This window comes from Colossoma macropomum, unplaced genomic scaffold (genome assembly GCF_904425465.1).
Source record: "Colossoma macropomum unplaced genomic scaffold, Colossoma_macropomum, whole genome shotgun sequence".
Taxonomy (NCBI): Eukaryota; Metazoa; Chordata; class Actinopteri; order Characiformes; family Serrasalmidae; genus Colossoma; species Colossoma macropomum.
The window spans coordinates 8623430-8646773 of NW_023494807.1; the positions used below are offsets into that span (position 1 = coordinate 8623430).

At 39.0% G+C, this 23344-nt stretch overlaps 1 protein-coding gene across 3 annotated transcripts in view; it reads left to right on the plus strand.

Annotated features, from left to right (window-relative positions):
- Positions 1 to 23344, plus strand: part of ift80 (intraflagellar transport 80 homolog (Chlamydomonas)) — a 98802-nt gene that overhangs the window by 17125 nt on the left and 58333 nt on the right. For all 3 annotated transcript variants that reach the window (XM_036556183.1, XM_036556182.1, XM_036556184.1), the window contains exons 7-8: positions 4231 to 4320; positions 6032 to 6169. In XM_036556183.1, coding sequence (XP_036412076.1) covers positions 4231 to 4320; positions 6032 to 6169 — 228 coding nt within the window. The remainder of the gene's footprint in view (positions 1 to 4230; positions 4321 to 6031; positions 6170 to 23344) is intronic.

Here is a 23344-nt window from a genome sequence, read left to right on the forward strand (position 1 = left end):
AATGCTCCTCAACCGTATTACATTAAAACTGGAATTTAACATATTGCATTATCACAGTCACAGTGTGTAGCAGTATAATTGCCATATGATATTTTGTCCATATCATGCAGCCGTAGCGTCTGTGTACGCTCTCTAGTCAGAGGTTGGAAAGCTGTGTATGTGCTTGTACATGTGTGCATGTGTGTGTGTTTATTGTTGTACTGGGTGCTGAACTGCAGCAGGGACCTTGAATAAACAGGCCGGGGTTTAAGCAGGACTGCTCCAGCCCACCCCTCCCTGAGCAGCTGTCAGTGTGTAGAGGCCCCCGTGCATGCCCCCATGACCCTCCTGCTCCTTGGCTTATGTCAGCCTGGGGAAAGCCTCGGATGGGCCGGCTGTGTGGGGGCAGGAGTCACAGCCAGGCCAGATACACACTCAACACTAACTCACTCATCAATGCTAATACACTCATCAACACGAGAGACCTGCTTTAGGAAACATCATAAGGTTAGAGATGTATAGATCAGGAAGTCTCATGAATGATTCTCATTCTGATTTCTTTACTGCCAAATTGGCAGATGGTAGATTTATATTTTCACTGTTTGGGGTTAAATGAGTACATGTAACACACCAGCACATTTTTAGTACATTCTGTTACCCAATGTTGCAACATATAGTACTGTGCAAAAATCACAGATCACTGTTCATTTATTTAGTTTCCAGTCAAAACAGCTTGTAAGTACATGTTAAAACAACAAAAGTGTATTTATTTTATATATTTTTTAGATTATATATTTTTTGTGTTTAGTGTGTCACTCTTTACCTTTATTATAGCTTCCATTGTTTTCAGGAGACTCACTTTCAGTTTCTCAAACAAATCTTCAGACACACCTCCAAAGTTCAGTCTTAGAAGCTGGTTGATGATTTTCTGAAGTAATCAAACACATTTAGCAATGTTGAGGTCTGGACTCTGGGGTGGTCAGTCCATTGTTCAGCTTCTTTGTTTGATGTGTCCGTCTCCTTTTCCCAGTGAGGTTCTTCTTGACAGCTACACATCCTTTCAGACCCATGACGCTGAGTTGTCTGCTCACAGTGGAAGGATGGACAGAAACACCTGTGGATGTTTTCAGATCTGAAGCAGCTTGATTTTCTCCTCTCTCTCAAAGATGAAAGTTTTAAGTGCTGTTTATCTGATGGGGACAGTTTTGGTGTCTACCAGGCCTAAGCTAAACTTTTCAATTTTTTGAAATGAAAAATTGGTAGCCTATTTAGATAAGGTCAGTCAAAGTGCTACATCGAAAGTAGGACACAGCTGGCTGTGCAGAATCATGCATAATCGTCCTACAACGTTTTGGCATTTAAATACAGTGTGAGTGCACTTACCTGGCTCATGTTTTTACATCATAAAACTGCAACACACATCAGCCAAAATTAAAATTATAAACTGCCAGAATCTGGTCATGCATCATGCCCTAATGGAGATAATTCCGGACACATATGGCTGGTTTTGTTTAATCTGTGTTAATTTGGTTGTGTGTTTACGTACATTTTTAGTGCAAAATTGTCCTGACTTTATAGGAAATTCAGAGAAAACCAAGGAGAACCTACTGTAAAATGTCAGCACCAACAAAACGGTCCTGACAGTCCTGATGTGCTTTTTAGAAAAAGTTTCTTACTGAAAGGGCAAAGCAATTTCTTTTTGGTTACTGAGGTTTAAGGGATAGTTTATTGAAAAATTAAATTTACACATTTTTCCACTTACTTCAAGCATTCAGCCAAGAGGTGTTTGGTATCCAGAGGTTGCTTCTTTAGTCTTGCACTGGAGCTAAAAGGCTAAAACAACTAAGGTCTGTGACTCCAAAAGACTAAATTGCAGTGCCAGTGGTGAATGGCCATTGAAAATTCTTTTTAGTCTAGGTTTAGGCTTAATCTGGGTGTGCAAAACCAGTCCATAGACATTTCTTTGCAGCAATGCTAGTCTCACAGGTTGAGTGCAAAACTAAAGAAGCAAACTTTGGACCCCAAACATGTTTTCGCTAATCTGCCAGTGTTTGGGGTAAAGGAAAAATTGTGTAAATTAGATTTTTTGGTGAACCATTATATTGAGGTTAGGTTTAGTATTAGGCTTCAAAAAATTCGAAATAAGAGTCTTATCTAAATCTACAATGCATATGGGTTATATGTATAATCCCACATTCTGACATTGTATAAAAACAGACCTGTATGGAATAGGGTGTTCTGTATCACAGGAGAAATCAGAGTTTAAAATATGTTTTGTGTATCAGGTCACACAATTATGAACTGAGTGCATTATTGTAGTGCTGTCTTTAATATGAGAGAGAGGGGGGTCCTGAGGCATGAAAGTGGAGAGCGACCCCCTTCCCCTTGGCCAGGTCCAAAACGAACACATTGCCCTGTTTTCAATTACGACAAGTCGGAGCAATTATCGTAACACAGAACAGGCTGGCCGATCTGTCAGCTGTTTCAGCGCATGTCTTGCAAGGCGTCCTTCGTTTTGTTCTTGTTTAACGTCTTTTTTACATTTTTTTTTCTTATCCTCTCTTATCCTTGCTCATTCTCCCTCTCTCTGCTACTCCCAGTTCTCCACTCTGTTGGATTCTACCTATACTTCTCAACTTACTCAGCTAATTTTGTGGAAACCTGCTCATTTGGAGTGTTGGTTATGGTAATCTGCACCCATAAGTATATTTCAAGCCACAGGAGTCCACATTACCAAGACGATGCAGAATCAGCCATCCTGTGGATGCAGTATAAAGTCAAAAGTATCCCATATTATTAAAGCCATTCGTCACAATAGACTCTCCCCCTTTTTTGATGTTTAAAGTAGCCTGGTGTAACAAACAAGACATGAATTCAAAAAAGTTTTTTTTTTCTCTCAGACAACATTACAAACTGTAATACACTATATGTCCAAAAGGTCATGGACACCTGCTCATTGTTTCTCCTGAAATCAAGGGTGTTAATAGTGAGTTTATAATGAGTTTGTTGTTGTTGTTTTTGCTGCAGTAACAGCCTCTACTCTTCTTGGAAGGCTTTACATTAGATGTTGGAACATTGCTGTGAGGATCTGATTGCATTCAGTCACAAGAGCATTGGTGATGTCAGGCACTGATGCTGGAGGTCAGGTACTGAAAGTGGAAAAAATAAAGTGAAACCAAACCACACGACTGTTACAAAAGGCTACAGTGATTAACATAGGAGAGCTGCATGCATCACATTGTGTTACCTATATTTTACGAAAGCACTGTTTGTTGTGGAAAGATAAAGAGGATGCTTTCTAAATTAATTATAAGAGATTTAGTGATTTGCCTTAAATGTGGCTCTCCTGTTGATTCTCTACTCAATGTATGACTCCTTTGGACCGATCTACTGTAGATCTATAAAATATTTTTGTTTTTTTGTTGCATGGATGTGTTGTCATATTTTCAATTTAACGATTTTTGATTTTTTGTCTTGGTATCGTGATCATTCTTGTTTTCAGTGATTTTTTTTCTGTTTTTGCAGCTTCAATAAAATGTTTAATGTTGACAGTTTGTTTATTTATTTATTTATTTATATATTTATTTTATTTAGATCTTTTGACTTCTTCACTTACATTAGCCTTCAGCTGAAAGCAGCCAGTAGCAACCTACACTCACTCAGGAGGTGAAGCCCAGACGTGATGTGTTTAAAATTCCATAAAATTTAATGGAAAGAATTAAGTCTTAAATAAAACTATAACATTATGACTTATATTAATGATGATAATAAAACAGTGGATTTCAACAGTTAGGCTACTACCTCCTCCTTTGTTGCGGCCCAGTATCAAATGATCCCACAGCCTCACCCCAGTGGTTGGGAATCTTGGTTAGAGGGCCCGTTTTCATGTTGCAGCTTTTTGCGATATCAGTATATATAGGTAGATATCATGCTAATATTGACAAACAATATATTGTGCAGTGCTTGTGTCTGAGTTATGTAGCTAATGGTAAACCATGTGACTTATCAGCCAGGCTTTGCTGAAATTATACCTCCTATTGGTGTTTCTCCATGCCCGCTGTTAGCAATAATACAAGGCATTTCTCTGAGCTCTTTATAGAATCCTATTGGACTAATGCCTCTGTGAGGAGTATTGCCCCTAAGGGAAACTACAGATGGCACCTGCTAGTCATTACTGAAGGTGTGATTGTTTATCCCTGATGTATTGAGCAATGCTCCTATAAACCTTCCTCTCTCTTGCTCTTTCTGTAGTGGAAAGCTCATGATGGCATTATTCTCAAGGTGGACTGGAACTCCATGAATGACTTGATTTTGTCTGGAGGTGAAGATTGTAAATACAAGGTAAGAGTCTTAAGAGAGGTGACCTCCTTTATTTAATGAATAGGCATTTGTTTATTATTGTTTTATATGTTTCCAGTCGTATGTGTCTAATGCTAAACATCTTCAGTGTTGACACACAGTGTTTCACAACCATCACAATAAGTGGAAATTAGTTCACTTCACATCAGAACTGAATTATTAGAGTCAGTATGTCACAGTCAGAGTCACTCCAGGGATGGGCGATATGGCAAAAATATTATATCACGATACTTCACGACATTTTCACAATAAACGATATGCATCATGATATTGCGGGGTTTTTTTTGGTAAGTTGGAACATACAAAAAGAGGAAAAATGGAAATGTGCTCTGCTAGTCATTATACTGTCCCAGAGTGTCTCACCCTTATTCATATCTGGAGCCTCGTTTCTACAGTGTATGAATTAAAATTGTTCATTTGTAGTATTCTTATGCTATTCTTTCTGTGTGAAATGTTTTTGATAGAGTAATTAGTGTCAAATTAGGTTCTAAATCTTCCTATTTTAATAGAACCATGTCATTTGGATAAATAATCCTTACTTCTTTAACCAAAAAAACACACTTTCTTATAGGCACCATTAGCCAGTCTCTTTGGATATCAGAGGAATTTCACTGATTTTAGTTCAATTAAATTTTTTTAAGATGAAACCAAAGTCATTCAGAATGGTCTCATGGGAAATGCTCTGTTCTAGAGAAAATTACTTAGAATTAGTTAGAATTGATCATAGTGATGGAAACCAGATGTCCAAAGAGTTTAATGCCACTGGAAGCTATATAACCACAAATTATTTTCATACAAATTTCATACAAATCCATTGCCTGTGTTCAAATCCATGCCATTGAGGCATTGCTTTATTACAGTTTTCTGATAAATGTGACATTTTCACAATACACGATATGCATCATGATATTGCGGGGTTTTTTTTGGTAAGTTGGAACATACAAAAAGAGAACCTGTAAAGCCACAAATAAATAATGCTACAACAATAATAAACCTACAACTGCAGTGATTTTATGCAGTGTTTCACAAACTGCATGCACTAAATCCAGTTAAACAGGCCTAATTATGCTCACTTTGCACTTTTTAGTTGTTCAGTGTTTTTAAATAACTGACAATATCCAAAATATGTTCAGAAAAGCATATTGTGATATTTATGATGCTAATAAAATATTGTCATGTTGCCCAACTCTTAAGTCAAAGCTATGATCACACACAAGTTAACATTTGTCATTGAACATGATCACAGCATCTTCTGTATAAATCCATTTTGCAGTTTTTACAGTTACATTTTATTGATGTTTGCTAACTGAAGTGATATGAGTGAATCTGCATAATATCAATACATTGTATATTATGCATTTGTAAATTACACATAAATAAAATGTAATTTATACTGTATGTTGAAGTATTCAGCTGTACCTTCTAATTCAGAATACTTGCTACTGCTAATGAGATGCTTTGTAACAGCTGCACATGAGCCAAGGTCACCATGCCTGTGACAATGACAGGCATGGGCTAGAGGGATATAAAACCCCCCAGCATTGTGCTGTGATGCAGTGGAATTGCGTTCTCTGGAGTGATGGAGCTCCATCTAATACCTTTGGGATGACCTCACTAGTGCTCTTGTGGCTGAATGTTCCCAGAAGAGCATTTAAACTGTTTGATTGTGATAGAATCGCTCTCTCTGATTCAGGTGTGGGACAGTTATGGACGGTTGCTCTACTCCTCCTCCTCTAATGACTACCCCATCACCTCTGTGGCCTGGGCGCCTGATGGTGAAGTTTTCGCCGTGGGCTCCTTCAACACCCTCCGACTGTGTGATAAGACCGGGGTAAGGAAAAACACACATACATGTGTAGAAACAGAGATCCAGGTTAGAGCTTGAAAGATTTGTCAGAACCCAACGAGACCTGACTGTCTGGTTCAGTCGTCTTTTCTCAAATGTGTTGAGCTCGGGTGGAGTTCAGTTTTCACATTCGGTTTCTCACTGCATTCCCCACTACTTTAGTTTTACTCTTTACTATATTCTTACTGCCTTCAATGCTTTAAGTCTTTTTAATCCAGCTTGCTGGAGTCACCCACTCAGCACTGAGGCCTGTGCTCACAAAAAAGCAGAACATAAACAGTGAATCGAAACCGTACCCAAAAAGATGTTTAATTTGTTTGGCCACCAATATGTTTGTTATATATTCAATATGTTATATCGCTGCTGTCGGAACAAAACATCGTATCTCCATGTTTGTTGATTTTCAGTTTTTGTCATAATCTGAAAATGCCTGTTGTCCTTTAAGTTGTCTGTGAATTTCATAACAAAGAAACCAAAAAAATGGCACACAGTTACATGGAAAAAAGTCTGGTTCCATTGACTTACATTAAAAGTAAAGCAGGTTTCTTCCTTCTTCTGTAAAGTTATAATTTTGGAGATACAAGGTTTTGTTCTGACAGCAGCGATATATTCAGAAACAGTTTTAGGATTAAACAGGAGAAGGCTATATCAGTACTGCACCATGTGAGAACAGCAAAGTATGGAAAGTTTATGCAGTCTAAAAAAAGTTTGAGATGCTGTTCAAAAGCATTATTTGATGAATAAATTAATTTATTGTTTTATATTTTATTTATCCGTATTACACATTAACTGCCGCTGTCCTGTCAGCGTTTTATTTGGGTGAGTTTTATATGCCGGTTTGGGTCAGTTTAGAACAGAATTTTGTTACACTCAGGTCAGTTTCTGGCTCAAAACCTGAATTTAAAAAATGATGTTGTTTGGGTCGGGTCAGGCTTAGGCTGTATTTGGGTTTTCAGGCCTGATTAAAGCCCTAATTCTGGTGCTTCTTGTCATCTTCAAACATTTGAATTCTTAAAAACACAGTCTGTGTAGATATCTCGTTTGAGAAAAAACACAGACTGTCCAAAACACTAAACACCACCAGTGCAAACAAAGTGATGAGCATTGCTTTTTGTTAGTAGTTAAAAAAATAAGATCTGAGATGCATCATGTTTAAATCCAGTTTCAATCAAGGACTGTCCCATTCTGTTTAATCATGACGAAAGTGTTACTCAGCTCTGAGTGCAGTGAAGATGGTAAGAGCAGTGGGGGTTGAGGTACATTGTGTGTGTATGTGTAGGAGAAAGAGAGTAATCATAGAACCTTGTGGGGAGTCCTGTATGTGTCACCAGGACCCTTTAGATCATTTAGACATTCTCTACCTCCGAGTCATTTGCTTAGCACATGGAAATGTGCTCTGCTAGTCATTGTACTGTCCCAGAGTGTCTCACCCTTATTCATATCTGGAGCCTCATTTCTACAGTGTATGAATTAAAATTGTTCATTTGTAGTATTCTTATGCTATTCTTTCTGTGTGAAATGTTTTTGATAGAGTAATTAGTGTCAAATTAGGTTCTAAATCTTCCTATTTTAATAGAACCATGTCATTTGGATAAATAATCCTTACTTCTTTAACCAAAAAACACACTTTCTTATAGGCACCATTAGCCAGTCTCTTTGGATATCAGAGGAATTTCACTGATTTTAGTTCAATTAAATTTTTTTAAGATGAAACCAGTCATTCGGAATGGTTTCATGGGAAATGCTCTGTTCTAGAGAAAATTACTTAGAATTAGTTAGAATTGATCATAGTGATGGAAACCAGATGTCCTATAAGCTATATAACCACAAATTATTTTCATACAAATTTCATACAAATCCATTGCCTGTGCATTGAGGCATTGCTTTATTACAGTTTTCTGATAAGGTTTTGGAGTGAAACTCATTTTTTACTACTCTTGGCGGAGAGATGCATCCAGGGTGCTATAAGGCAAAATAATCCCCAAATTAAAGCATATTTTTCTCGATTTACTCTGTTACCATTGTCAACATTACATATACAATCTCAGAAGCTGCGTGTAGGTTCTCAGGTTGTTTCGGATAGTAAATAAAAGTGCTATAATCGTTGTAGTCTTGGCAACCCCTGGTTCCTATCATGACCACTGTAAAGACATCTGAATCAAGTTTCTCTACAGTTACCCATTTCACATCAGAACAGTCTGAATGACTTGATAACTTGGTAATTATTCCTTTTAGAGTAATCTGCATGAATAAAGATGACCATAAAGTATTCTCTTAAACTTCTTAGCTTGTTTATAGATATGCCAGCAGTTAATAACACTGTATGTAACACATTCAGTGCCTTCAGCCAAAGAAGTCTAACCTGTTGGCTGTTGAGATTTTGAGCTTGTCATTTTGAAAGAAAATTACAGTCAACAGCGAGCAAGTTAATCAAAGAGACTAGCGAAGGCTCTCAGTGTAGCTGGGGTGTCAGCTTTGAGTGTGGTGATGCTGCCTGTAGACTCCAGCTGTTCTAGCAGTGTAGCATTTGCATTTGCCTCCTCAAATTCTTAGCGGCTCTATAATGTCATAGTGTGGAGTGGGCGTGTGTTTGAAGTTTTGTCTAGAGAGAGCAGAAGAGGAGGAGGACAAAAACAATAGTGGGGGAGAAATAAAAGAAATTCAGAGAAATCAACTTTCGAAAGTTTCCAGCTTCTCCCCCCACCAGCTGTCTTTGGAAGACCTTGCTGCTTACACTCGAAAGTTTTCTCTCTCTCTCTCTCTCCCTCCCACAATCCGTCACCCCCTCCCTACCTCAATCTCTCACCCCCTCCCTCCTTTTTTCTGTTCTCTTTTTCTCTCTCTCTTTCATGCACCAAGAGTATACCTATTGAACATACATATACAGAGAACTGTGTGTGTTGGTGAGCATATATATGCACAAAAACCTGAACAATTACTATAAACAGAACAGTAAATAAAGTAGTAGAGGGATTTAGTTCAGTCTCACTAACAGCCAATACTTTTACTTGCTGTGAAGTGACTGTACAGATCTGCAGTGTATTGGTTTACACATCTTATCTTTATGTATATGTTGTCTGTCTGTTGAAATATATAGGCAACATATAGTCTATATGTTATCTATGTTCTATGTAGCATATCACAGAATGAAACTTTTTCCAGATTGAGACTGTTGAGGAGGAAAAAATTTTAAAGGGTAATTCCACTCATTTTTTTACAGCATAATTCAATGGTAGAGATGTAGACAGAGCCATTCATAGTGGTTTGATGTGACATGGTTAATTGTCGAGAAACGCACTGTACTTCTTTACAGCGGTGGTGATGTGTACCAGTGGATATGATGTCTAAAAAACAATTATAACCTTTATATTTGCTTCTGAATTTTTGTACATAATGTTGATAATGGTAAAATTTGTGAGAAGTCTGAAAAAAAATCATTTTCTTACTTATTTCTTTTCTTACTGCATGCACCTCTCTGCCATGAATGTGTTTTAAAAATAGGCCAAAACCTTCTCAAAACTATCATAAAACAATGTCTCAGACATCAGGCAGTAAATTCACAACCATTTCATGTAATAACTTTCTGTGAGGGAGCTTTTAGAGCTGGACGTCTGGTTCCTGTCACCGCCACTGTGAACAATTCTGACCTGCTAAGTTTCTCTAGAACGGAGCATTTCACACCAAAACACACTGAATGGCTTTGTTTACATCTCAATTATGCAGAAATTTTTAAAAATCAGCGTTAGAGTTCCTCTAAGTGTTTAATATAAGTTAGCAAGATTTCTTTGCGTTAAGTTTTGAATCATGAGGTTCTCACACAGTGTACAAGCTGCTTTTTAAAAATTACGGTAAAAACTGAAAAACAATAAAAATGACGAGCTGTCTGCTTTTGACACAACAGCAGTGACATAAAAGCATCTGTTTCCTCTGTGTCTCTTTATATTCTATATGTTTACCCATGACTTTTTTCCAATAGTGAGAGCCTTCACTTTTAATAGCACTGGATTACGTGTTTCTGCTCTTTCCCGAGTGACGGTGAGCTAGTAGTTTCCAACGTGTGCATTTGAGTGTTGCTGCCAAGCCTCTGTCTCTTACTATAGCAGTGTGGTGGTGAAAGGGTTAAGGGCCTGCGAAGAGTCTCTGCGTTACTACCATGACTAATGGGCAGGAGTTTCTTTCTGTATCTGGTACAATGAAACCTTGCACTTCACGGAGTGCTGGCTCAGCAGGAAGCCGTCTCGTTTAACCCTTCACCTCCAGCAGGACTCCACTTAGCTGCCTGGGGCAAATACAGCACATACAACCCCCCCCCCTCCCCCGCAACCTCCCCTTATATCAGCTCTGTGCTGGGGGCCTGGGGCCTCTACCCTGCACCAGCATCTGCAAACATATGGATTACTAGAAATACATTTAAGAGTGCATATACGTTTTCTCATGAGTAGCAAAGTGACGCTGCGCAGATAAGCTGCATTTTGAGGCTGAGGACATATGATACTGTGTGTGTTCAAGTGCACGCTGGCCCCTTCGGGTGTACAACTGGCAACCTTAACCACAAACAAGGGCTCCCACTGATTGGGGTTACTGAAGTCAAGTTCAAATTGCACATTAAACTCACAAGTGTTAAATTAACTTACAGAATTAAATTTACTCCCACAGACTCCAACTTGATTGCCTTAACTGCTTCTTGTTATGTTGCCACAGAGGGTGTGTGTATAAGTGGCTAAGTGCACGAGAGACTGTTGTTTTGGACTGAATAAACAGCTTTGGCAGAACTCATTTTGGATGCTGTATTCTTGTCATCAGTGGCAAAATTGTTAGAACTGCTTGAGCTAATGTATTTATTGCTGTGAGTTCTGATGTGGGTGTTCACTTTTGTACCAGTGTGTTCACTGAAAAAAATGTTTTGTATTTGGTTCAAAGGTGTACATAAATAAATTATTACGTCAGCACAGACCTTTTCATGCTCCGCCCACAGGCTCGCTCTGTGCGCTTTGTATGAGCCGTTGCTTTACAGAACACTGGAATTAAGACAGTGGAAATGAATATAGGTTGCAGTTTAGATTCTCTACATAACATTTCAGATCTGTGTTAGCATCAGCCTTGCTCAGACTACACCCCCACCTGTTTTGTCTGACTGTATTCATGACAAAGTCCTGGAGGAGTATGAACTTTTTAAAACTGAATGCAAGCAAAACTGAGTTGCTTTTAATTGGCTTAAAGGCACTGATATCTAGTTCATCTGTCCTTGGCATCAATATTGACGGATTCTGGTAACACCACCTCCCCACGTCCGCAATCTCAGATTTACGTTTTGACCTCACACTCTCTTTTGACATCCACATCAGTTCTGTTGTTAAGACAGCATTTTTACATCTTCGTAATATCTCTCGTCTCTGACCGTTTCTCAGCCAAGCCGATGTAGAAACACGCCTGCATGCATTAGTGACATCACGGCTAGACTGCTGCAATGTTCTTCTATCTGACCTCCCCGTCAGAGCCCTTACTAGGTTTCGGTATGTTCAAAATGCTGCTGCTAGGATCGTCACCTTTTCAGAGAAGAATAATCACCCGGGTCCTTCGGAGTCTTCACTGGTTACCCATTACATTCCGTGTTCAATATAAGGTTCTCCTTATTACATATAAAGCTTCGCATGGTCTGGCTCCTCAGTGTTCGGCAGAGCTTCTTCATCTATATGTGCCATCCTGTACTTTAATACTGCAAAATTTAGGCCTTCTTCATGTTTCAAGAAGTGTCTTGATTTCTGTGGGTATTAAACAGTGAAAATCGTTTACTTTAGTAGCTCCCAAATTTTGGAACACTCTCCCCCAGTCTATTTGGGATACCACCACTCTATCCTCATTAAAATCTCTGTTAAAAACTTACTTGTTTTCACTGTGTTAGCGTTGTTCTGTTTATACTTGAATGTTTACCTGTATTGTCCTTTTGTTGCTAATTGTTTGTGTTCATGTTATTTGATTTTATACAACAGTTAGTTCTGGCCACGGAAGCTGATTGGTTGAGAAGCACTTTTTCACAAAAACTCCTAAGCAACAACTGACAGCTGTAGGAGACACTCAAGCCATTTGGACATTTTTACTTCTTACTTTGCACACAAAAAGATAATGGATACTTTTAAGATCACATTTGACCGACAGCCGATTTGGTCAGACTCTGAAGATGAGACTACACTAAATTCCCAAACTGTCATCACCACTGAGCAGCTTTTCAGTTGGCGACTGTGACAGAAGAACACCTGAACAACCTGAAATCAGCCAGAAATGAACTGAAAACCATTTGCCAAACAAAATGGGCTGTAAGATGCTTTACAGACTGGCTGGAACAAAACAACATTAATATCAATCTGGCAAAAATTGACAAAACGGAGCTAAACTTTATATTGCGGCAGTTTTATGGCTCAGTCTGATTTGGTCAGACTCTGAAGATGAGACTACAAGTTTGGCGAATGGTATTGGGTTCATTTCTGGCTGATTCCAGGTTGTTTAACTGTTCTTCTGTCACAGCCGCCGACTGAAAAGCTGCTCAGTGGTGATGACAGTTTGGGAATTTAGTATAAGGAGCTGGAGAATGAACTGCCGGCTGCGCAGCGAGTGAACGGAGTTTGTAACCGTATAACCGAGTTTGTTGCCGTATCAACAAGCTGCTTGTTAAGGAACTATAATTTGGCAGAAGGAACTGCTAACATTAAAACATATTAAACGCCGCGTTCACGGCCCAATTTATTTATTTCTTACGTTATTTATTTAACTGTTGTATAAAAGCAACAGAAACACTCGAGGAGTGTGTTATCATGAATAACATCATGGCTGTGATGATCTACGGCTTTGGTTCCAAAGTTGCTTAAGTAAAGCGTCCTTGAGCATGGGAAAGGCACTATATAAATAAAAGTGACGATGATGATGATCAGCATTTAAATTTAAGTAATTTAAAATGCTGCACTGAGTTGGACTATATTGTTGAAGCAAATTAAAACTAAATAGGTAGAAAATTTACCACAACACTTTAAAAATAAGGTGCCACAAAGGGTTCTGAATAGATGCCATAGATTAGAAGAACCACTTTTGATTCCCTACAGAACCCTTAAATCGATGGTTCTTTTGAGAACCATTTTTGTAAATGAGATTTGTGAGTCTTCTATGGCAGTGGTCACCTCCAACCCAACCCAGAGGAAGGAAATGTTCTAAATGAGATCTCTTGATCTCAGGTACTTCTCTTAGACATGGTTAAGTCCAGTTTTAAATCAGAGTGAGACTTAAACTATTTTCTCCTGTTTCTGACCTTTGCCTCCTGAGAAATAACCCTCTGACTTTCTCACTTTGATCAAAATATTGTCACACATTTGGATTAACTCGTGTGTGTCTGACTCTCAGTTCAGTCTTGGCTGCATAATATCTCCGCAAGAAAAGTGTAAGATCTCACATTTTCTTATAGAGCTCTATTCTATATCACAGAGCTTTTTCAGCAGTCTGTCAGTGTAGAAGGAGAACTTTTCTCCCTCATCACCAGAACTTCTCAGAATATCATGCTGATGTTAATCTCCCCTTTTCTCTTAAGGGGGGTTTGGAGAAAGAATTCAGAAATGAGTGATCCTCCATTAATACAGTACGGCTTTATTTCTTTGAGACAATTTTAGAAAAGACATTTTTTCTTCGGGGAAAGCTACCACACCTCTTTCAGCTGATCAGAGACTTCTAAAGACAATAATTAGGTGGATCAGGTGGGATCAATTTGGGTTAGAGCTGAAGTCTGCAGTAAGGTAGATCTCCATGATCAGAGTGGGATACTGCTGTTCTATGACATTGCTCAAAGAGCTCATAGTAAAAGCGAGCATGCTACTGTTAGCTTAATTACACAACAAAAAGTACTTCTGGGCCAGTATTCATCTCAAAATAGCAGTGCTGATCTAAACCCCTCAAAAAAGTGGTTCTTCAAATGTTCTTTAGTAAAGGCGATGGTTATATGTAGAACCATGACAACTCAAAGAAATTTTTGAATATTTAAGAGGTTCTTTGCATGGTTAATTTAGAACTTTTTAAGCAATGTTGAAAGGATTAGTTGGCCCTCTTCTGTGTGCTGGGTCTCCAAAAGCAGGGCTCAAATTGGGCTGTAGACAGCTGAGATCTAATTTGTGCAGTTTTATTCTGGAACAAATTGCCAGAATGTTTCGCAATTTCGTGTATATTTGTGTCACGTTATTTGATGGGCCTGTTTGGATCAATACAGAACTTAATTATCCTTGGGTCAGTTTTGGCCTCGAAACATGATGTTTGGGTCGGGTTTGGGCAGAATTTTGTCGAGGTCGGGTCAGGTTCAGGTTCGGGCTCAACATGCATTGCTGTGTGTCAGGTCAAGCTTGGGCAGAAAATTCTTGTGTTGGTTTTGGGTATGCACCAAAATTTCATGCTCCGTGAAAACTCTCTGGGTTTTTACCAGTGTTCTCTAAAGCTTGTCTAGTCTAGCAACAGTAGCTTTGTAAGCTTTGTGGGTGGAGCTAAGCAGATCAGTCATAGCCCAAAGTAAGTAAAATGAAAGATAGTGATTGTGTTGGTCTAATATATTTAGTCAATGCAGAAGCAGGGTGTGTGTTCAAGCCAAGCAAAATCAAGCCATATTTTTCACTATAAGCATGACTGTATGGGAATGCGTGCGTGTAACTGAATGAGCGCGAGGGCACACACATGCACATGTGCCCGCTAGACAACAGTCTATTTACGAGTGGCTGCAGCTGGTGTCTAGCATCTGGGCTCTGTCACGATCCCTGACACTGTGTCACCCCTACTAACTCATTCTACACGCTCTTCTTTCTTTCTCTCTCTCTCTCTCTCTCTCTCTCTCTCTCTCTCTCTCTCTCTCTCTCTCTCTTTCACGCACGCACACGCACGCACGCACACACACACACACACATGCACACACAGGGCATGAGTGTGTCCCCTTTCATAGCAGAGTAAAACTGCGTACTGTTCCCTGGGCACAAATGCAGAGATTGACCAGACAGAATCAAGCCATAGATCTAAGAGAAAAGCCACTGTAGCACTAAAGAATCAGTCATTATTGCAAGCTGTGCTTATACGTGTAGATTTCTTCATGTTCATTCCTCTGTTACACCACCTGTGAAAACTTCTTAAAGAGGAATACCACCAGTTTTTCTAAATCTATGCATAATGCAGTTTTGGAGATCGATGTAAAATGGCTTGTTTGTGAAATTGCTCACAGTAGAAGAACTTGGATTTCCTTTACTGTGGTGGTGATGGGAAACAGGGGCCATGTCTCCAAAGCATATATAACCATTTTATTTACTCTCTAAAACCACCAATGAACCAACACGTGTCTTCTGAGTTTTATATATAGTAACAATGGTAAAATAGTTGGAAAACTTCCTAACAGCGTCCTCTGTGTACCGCCCTGCCATCAATGGATTCGAAAAAATATGCTTTTGGCCAAAAATGTTATCACAGAGCTATCGCAAAACAATGTGTAAGGCATCAGGCAGCGAGTTCATGACCATTTCACATAATAACCTTCTATGATGAAGCATTTTGAGGAATTAAACAGTTTTGACGTCTGGGTAAGTTTCAAACTGCTCCGAATGACTTTGTTTACATCTAAACCATTCAATTATACAGGAAGAATTTCTATTTAAAATTGTTTTATAAAAAGTATGTTGTCTTTGTCGGTTTGCAGTTGAGATATTAAATATAATGCTGTTTAGATCTTACCAGTTTTCTTTGCAGCTGATAAAATCACTAGCTTGGAAATGAAGGCCACACATTGTACCTCTTTGTTGTGATGTCAGCACTCACCAGCACTTGAACCATTCAGATGTTTAAACCACTTTGCGCCAGAAGAGTTTTAATATGTACTTTTCACAATAGCTTAAAAAAGAAAACTTTCTGATCATTATTTAACCATTCATACCAGAGTCAGTATCAGATTTGGAATCAATTTATTTAGCCAATTTATGAAGACAATTTGATGAACATGAAGAGTGTTGAGAAATGTACTCAAAGCTTTAGCACACGGTTCATGCTAACAAAACTTTTGCTGGTGTTTTTTCCCAGTTTAAATTATAAAGCAACAGTGACAATTAAACACTACTTGTAAAATTTCAGAAGGAGGCACTTTGTCCTCAAACTTTTGACATGGCAGCGTAAATATAGGACTGGGCTTTTGTTACATCACTAGTTTTCTTAAGAAATTGTTAATATGTCAGCTATTTCTTAACAAATGTTTAGAATCCTGATGGATTTTATCGGATATTATTATATGTGTACTTCATTGGTGGAGAGGTAAAAATTCCTGGTCGTGTTCTTTAGGAAAGTCTCTTTTTTTGTATAAGGTTGCTGATTGTATGTATGCTAGTTATTGCCCATGTTGCTGCTGTATTGAGATGTAAAGCTGTTCCATATGTGGTCACAGGATCCTCTGCGTGTGCGCGCATCCAGTTTTGCTTTCACTTTTGTTCTGGTCCAACTGCGCTCTCCACTACAAACCCAAACTAAGCCGAGCTTAAAAGTGGTTTACGTCTTCCAATGATAACAATGTTGGTGTTCGGTTTCGTCTGCGCAGACCCCAACCCTTGCCCACAGTGTGTGTCGGGGGCTAAATTGGAAAACCGTGATGGATGGTTTAGCCACTCACATCTCTTTCTCTGCTTTGGGCTGAAAATGTGGCCAAACGTCAGAGTGAAAACCCTGCCATCCACTAATTAGCCAGAACAAATGGAGAAAGTTATAGGGAAGGTATATTTACTCCGACAGCAGCCAGTCCATCATGTGGAGCCTCAGTTGACCTGTCATTGCTCCACCCACAAATGCTTTCTTTTCGTAGCTACTGTTGTGAGGTTGGAGAGGCTTGATACTGCCAATACTGCCAAAACGTCACATACAAACTAATGAGAAGTTGTAGCGATCCTGAAGTGTTGTTACATGACGTTGAGCTTTCAGTATAAAATGCCGCTTTGCCAAGCTGGACTGTATCTCCTCTCCTGTTAATACACACTGTGCAATATATCATAACCTGCAGCTGTAATGACACTTTCACTAAGCACTTTACACTGTAATATTGCTGCAACTCCTTGTTAGTTATGTCTATACTCATTGTGCTTTTAGACCACCTCATACCACTCAGTGCCTGCTATCATGTAAATACAACAAATCTGTCTCATATGCCAGGTAAATATGCAAATAGATATACTTTTATTTCTACTCTTCTGCTTTAACTTATGTCTACTTGTATTTCTATTTTTTTTTTTTTCTGCATAGTATATGTAAGTTTATGTGCAATTATATGTCTTGCTACTGAAACACTGCAGTTTTCCTTTGGGATCAATAAATTTTTATGTGTCTGTCTGTCTGTCTAATCTTATACCCCTGTCTTGTTTGTCTAGTAAAGACTATCTTCCTGATTTTATCCGCGAGCGTCTGGTCAGCTCTGTCACGTTACACTCTAGCTAAAGTTTTGGTTTTTGATTATTTGATTAAAATTAGATATTTAACTTGTGGTATCTTACTCAGCTGACAGTGAGAGCAACCAGTTGATGCTGGTTGAAATTTTTAATAATAAAGAAAATGATTTTCTTTATTATACACTGTGAGAAATAAAGGTATGAAACAGTCACTGGGCTGGGACCCTCAAGGGTACATCTCAGTACCTTTAGTCAGAGAACATAACTGTACCATAATCCATTGAATTTATATTCTCTAAATCGACTCCACACACCCCGTCTCGTCTCCAGTCTTTTTATTTTATTGTTCTGCTTTAAAACATTACATTATGAAAATGTACAAATGCGTACTTTTCACCTGGAAAAAACTTAATTAAGGTTCGCAATTGGAACTTAAAACCACTTTTGGGCATTTGAGGGAACACTTACACCGTTTGTCACCTAATGAACGAAAAATGTACCTGCACAGAACCTTTGTTTCTAACAGTGTACAGCATAGTTCAGCGGTGCTGGATGTGTACACCATATTGTAGCTTACATATCTGTAGCAGGCGTGGTTCCCTTTAAGCAAATATCTGCTGAGACTGATATGGTTCAGAGATTATTGTGCATTCTGTAAAATTAATATAATTTAAGAATTTGAATGAGTCTGTATTCATGTATTTTAACAAAACTTAAAGGTGTAATTTTATGAATATTTTGTAAAACCTTGCTATACTTACTACGATAGAACACATTTGTGGGCGGAAGATGGATGGGTCAGTTTGCTTGTGTATTTTTCCTAAAAAGCAATGGCCCGTTTAATGGAAGTCTTGCCTAAATTTCTCCATTCTTACCCCCTTAGTGGATCTGGAAAGTCTGACCTAACTCTCTTTCTCCACATGCGATCTATCTCTCTCTCTCTCTCTCTCTCTCTCTCTCTCTCTCTCTCTCTCTCTCTCTCTCTCTCTCTCTCTCTCTCTCTCTCTCTCTCTCTCTCTCTCTCTCTCTCTCTCTCTCGCCCCATGCCTCTGCCTGTATTCTGAACATCTGCCTCACTCTCAGCAGATAAGTTGTCATAAAATGTGTGTCAAATTTATAGAGCCGGATCGCGGCCGCAGTTCTGCAGGAATTAAAGAAAGAGACCCGACCACTGGTATCCGTTATAATTTAGATGTTATTTGGTGCTAGACACGAAAGGCCTAGAATTGGGCCACGGAATGGTGATTTATTGCCTCATGCTGTGATTTTCGTGCTAGAAGTGCAGGCTCTGCACTGGCCTGCTCCTGTTTCTGTCTCTGCACCCTTTTTTGTTGTTGTTAGTTGGAGATAGCTGCTTGTGTAAGGCTTTGTTTTAGCTCTTGAAGAACACTGTGGGAAAATTATCTCGTGGTTATCTGTGGCTTATCTCTGTCGTTCACGTACGGGTTGCTTTGGTGGAGTGGGTGTCAATGTGAGGGAGGTTCTACACTGAGGCACTATACAGAGAAAGTTCTGTTCTAGAAACTGTTGCTCTGATTTAGGGCTGTACAATATGGAAAAGATATTTCGGTTATATTGTGAACGTGTGGTACGCCTTGCGAGATAGTCCTGCATTACATTAAAGGGGAATTCCACCATGTTTTCAAAATGTATGTATATAAAGACGGTTAAGATGTAAACAAAGTTGTTCAGAGTGGTTTGATGTGAAGTACTGAGTTCTAGAATTGTTCACAGTGGTGGTGATAGGAACCAGAAGTCCTCCTCCAAAAAGCTCCCTCACAGAAAGTTGTAACATGAAATAGTTACAAATATGCTGCCTGATGACTGAGACATTGTTTTCCAATGGATTTGATACAAAGTTTTTGTCTAAAATGTATTTATTTTGATACATGCAGGGCGTTGTTTGAAAAAGTTCCAATAAGGAAAACGTTATTTTGGTTTTTGGGTTTTTTTTTTTTTTGTTTTTTTTTTTTAATGTATAAAATCTTTTTTTACGTATTACGTTACGTATAAAATCTCAGAAGACACCTGTAGATTCCTTGGTGGAGTCAGTAAAATGGGTGTATTTGTTTAGACATTGCAAGCTCTGGTTCCTATCACCACCACTGTAAAGAAATCTGCGTCAACAAGTTTCACAATTTCACATCAAACCACCCTGAATGTTGTTTACAATAACCTCAACAATTACGTTATACAGAGATTTTGAAAGACTGGTGGAATCTGATTCATTAAAAACCCACAGATACTCATCTGCAGTTGTGAGGGGTCAGGATGAAACTTTTTTACACAAACTAGCCTTTTGCAATATTATAATTTTGAGGTAGAAATATTGTGATATTGATTTAAAAAACAATATATTGTGCAGCCATACTCTGGTCTTTTAAGCAGCAAGTTAGAAACTGGTCCTAGATCTGTAGTTCAGTCCTGTTTTCACTTTGGCCCTGTCAGTTTGACTGTGTTTCTGCATGTTTTTGTCTCCAGCACCAATCCGAGTGCTGTCTTAAAATAGGGTTTGACCGCTCCGCCTGCCGCCCTGGGACATGACGGTGTGAGTGCAGCGCAGGGCGTCTGGAAAGTGGACCAGCAACTCGCGGCATTTGAACCGAGGGTGCACTCAATGGAGCATGAGAGAAAGGAGGGGGGCAGAGAGAGAGAGAGAGAGAGAAAGAGAGAGAGAGAGAGAGAGAGAGAGAGACAGACAGACAGACATGAGTGTAGATTTACGAGTCTTTTTTTTCTGGGTCTTATCTGTTTTCATCACATGAGAAAGCTCGGCCCCAGCCTGTGCAGATGGAGAAAGCGTCACTATTAAAACGACAGATCAGGCTATGAAGGAGGGGGTGAGCCTGTGTGTGTCTGTGTGTGTCTGTGTGTGTCTGTGTGTGTCTGTGTGTGTGTGTGTGTGTGTGAGAGAGAGAGAGAGAGAGAGAGAGAGAAGAGAGAGAGGGGGCACCAATGTGTGGAAAAACAGCAGATGTGGAGGGGTTGGACAGCAGAGAGAGAGAGAGGGCGAGCGAGCAGCGAAACAAAGAGAGTCCTGAGTCAGCAGCAGTTTTCTCCCCAGGCAACTGGGTTGGGCTCCTCCACTCTTCGTCTTTCACTGACTTATACTCACATGCTCTCTCTCTCTCTCTCTTACTCTCTCTCTCTGTCTCCCCCCCCCCTCCCCCCGCCTCCAACATTAGAAAAGGCCAGCCCAGGTCTTCACCAGCGGAGACAAAAACCGAAGGAAAGTTTTTAATTTGACAGCGCCGGCGTTTGTCAGCCTACACTTTGCATAAAGAGCTTTTTTTTGACCGAGCACTTGACATGTTTAGCTCTCAAGGATGTTTTCAGGCTCCCCTTGTTAACTTAAAGCGCAAACTATTCCAACCGTAGACCCTGGCTCTGTCCTCCTTTGTGATTTCATGTTTGCGTTTTCTTTTTTCTGTTAAATTTCTACACCTATTTATTTTTATAATCACTCCCACTTCTCCTTTTAACACGTCTGGGTGAGGCTACCTATGAAATGTTTTTGAAAAAGCGGGCACATTCTGGCTTTAACGGCCGCTACTTCACAGCCAGTTAAAACAGCCGTCAGACGTATGGCCCTACAGTGCTCGTGGTAAAAATATGAGTTGGCATGGCAGCTTTAAGAGGACTGCTGCCTCTAAAGCTGCTCCCTGGACGGCACTGATCCACACACACACACAGGCAAAGCAGTGGGTAAAAGTCCACATATACAGTGCTGTGCAAAAGTCAGAGACCACCCTTCATTTATTTATACCTCACCATCATTTAACGTTTTTAGATCATGAGAAGCAGAAAGTGCAACCAGCTTCTAAGACTGAACTTTGGAGGTGTGGAACGATATCTCTGCAGATTTCTTTGAAAAACTGAACGCAAGTCTCCTGAAAAAAATCAAGCTATGATAAAGGCAAAGGAAAATGTTTATGTTCACCTCTATATCTAAACACTGGTCCCTGACTTTTGCAGAGTACTGTGTTTTTTGTTTTCTCACACTTGCCCACAGGTGTTTGAAAGGCAAATATAGATGTTGTTGTCCGGTTTTGGCATTTAGGGCGAATATTACAGGAAAATGGGGTAGTGCAAATGCTTTTTTGTAGTTTACATTATATGTGCCCTGGCTATTTTAGCCTAGCGGCATAATGTACTGGGCAAAAGTCAAGAAAATTGTTTACAACTATGTATCTTGGCAGCAGGTCTGTTTCTGTACTATATAAAATTAGAATAAATGCAAATAAGCAAAAATAGTAAAACATGACAAGATGTTTTTAAATTATTAAAATCTTGCTTTGAAGAATACAATTAGAAGAATACAATTAGAAGAACACAGGTCCTCCCGGCTAGACCCGGCCAATATCTAAAAATACTTCAAACATCCTCTACAGCTTAGGCCATCTTTTTAAGCTATCATTAAGTTTTATGCTTTTTAGCTTTAACTGATTGGAAAAACTAATGTATTACAGAAAATTCTTATCTTTTTTGTCTTAACTTAAGATCTGACAGGTCAAGATTTTTCACAAATTCATATTACAGAAGCAGATTTTATCTTAATTTATAAATCTTATCTTACAGCATCTTCTTATCTCAAGTTAGGAAATCTTAACTTACTCCATTGAAGTCGACAATTAACTGTTGTGTCTGTTGCGTAGCAACTGACCATATGCACACAGCTGAATCCAGTAAATGCATAATCAAGTTAGTTAGGCAGACAGCTAACGTTAGCTACCGTTACTGGTGTAAAGAAAGTCAAACAAAACTAAAGTGCGATAAACTGAAAGTTAAGAATATTGTGTCAGCACTTTGTGCTGTTTATCAGAGTTGCCGCTCCACAGTTTCAGTCTCCATTTCCCAAACGCTTTAGCCAAGCACACTAACGTTATTCCTCCTAATAAACAGACACACGTTCATTTCTGTCTCCTCATTATTCACCACCATCACTGTAATACTGTGTCTAATGAGTTTTTATCAACATTAACACACAAAGGTAATAAGAGGGGATGGTGGAGATCGAGTCTGCAGTGTCTGAGGTTTTTAAAAAGCTGTTAAAAAAAAAAACCTCACAAGTCAAAGCACCGTTTTCATTGTAGATAAATGTAGCGTCATTATGCTGCTTATAGTGAACTGTGCTGTCCGTCATTGCATAAAACAATAGAAACAGACAATTAAAACAGAAGTTAAGACGCTCTGGGGTTTATCTTAAAGTTAAGAAAATATTTAGGATATTTTGGCAACTTAGAATGTTTCTGTAACACCGTTTTTGTATCCGGAAATAAGATAAGATTATAGACTTAAGAACTGTTGTTCAGTAATGGCTTCTGTCCTAACTTCAGTCTTGCCTTAAGTTGCCATGACAACAAAGCAGATCTCAGACTTTTTTTCTCAGAATTTTCTGTAATACAGCCCCTCAAACCTGGGAAACACTGATGTACACAAAAGAGACTTGTGCTAATAGCTCCTCCTTGTGGATGAACTTCAGACTGCTAAACATGTGCGAGTTCCATGTGAAGTTGCATGCATGTATTTACGTCCTCATCTGAACTGATAAAATTCATTTGTATGCTTAGAATTTTTCTCAAGCAGCATGTTATGGTGGTTGATTATTGACTTATTAATACAGGGTAATAATCCATCATTTTAACAGTGAAAGTGAATAAAACATTCCACGTACATGTTATTTTATATTATTTACCAGGCTGTTTAAACTTTAAATAGTCCTCTCTCATTCTTTGTC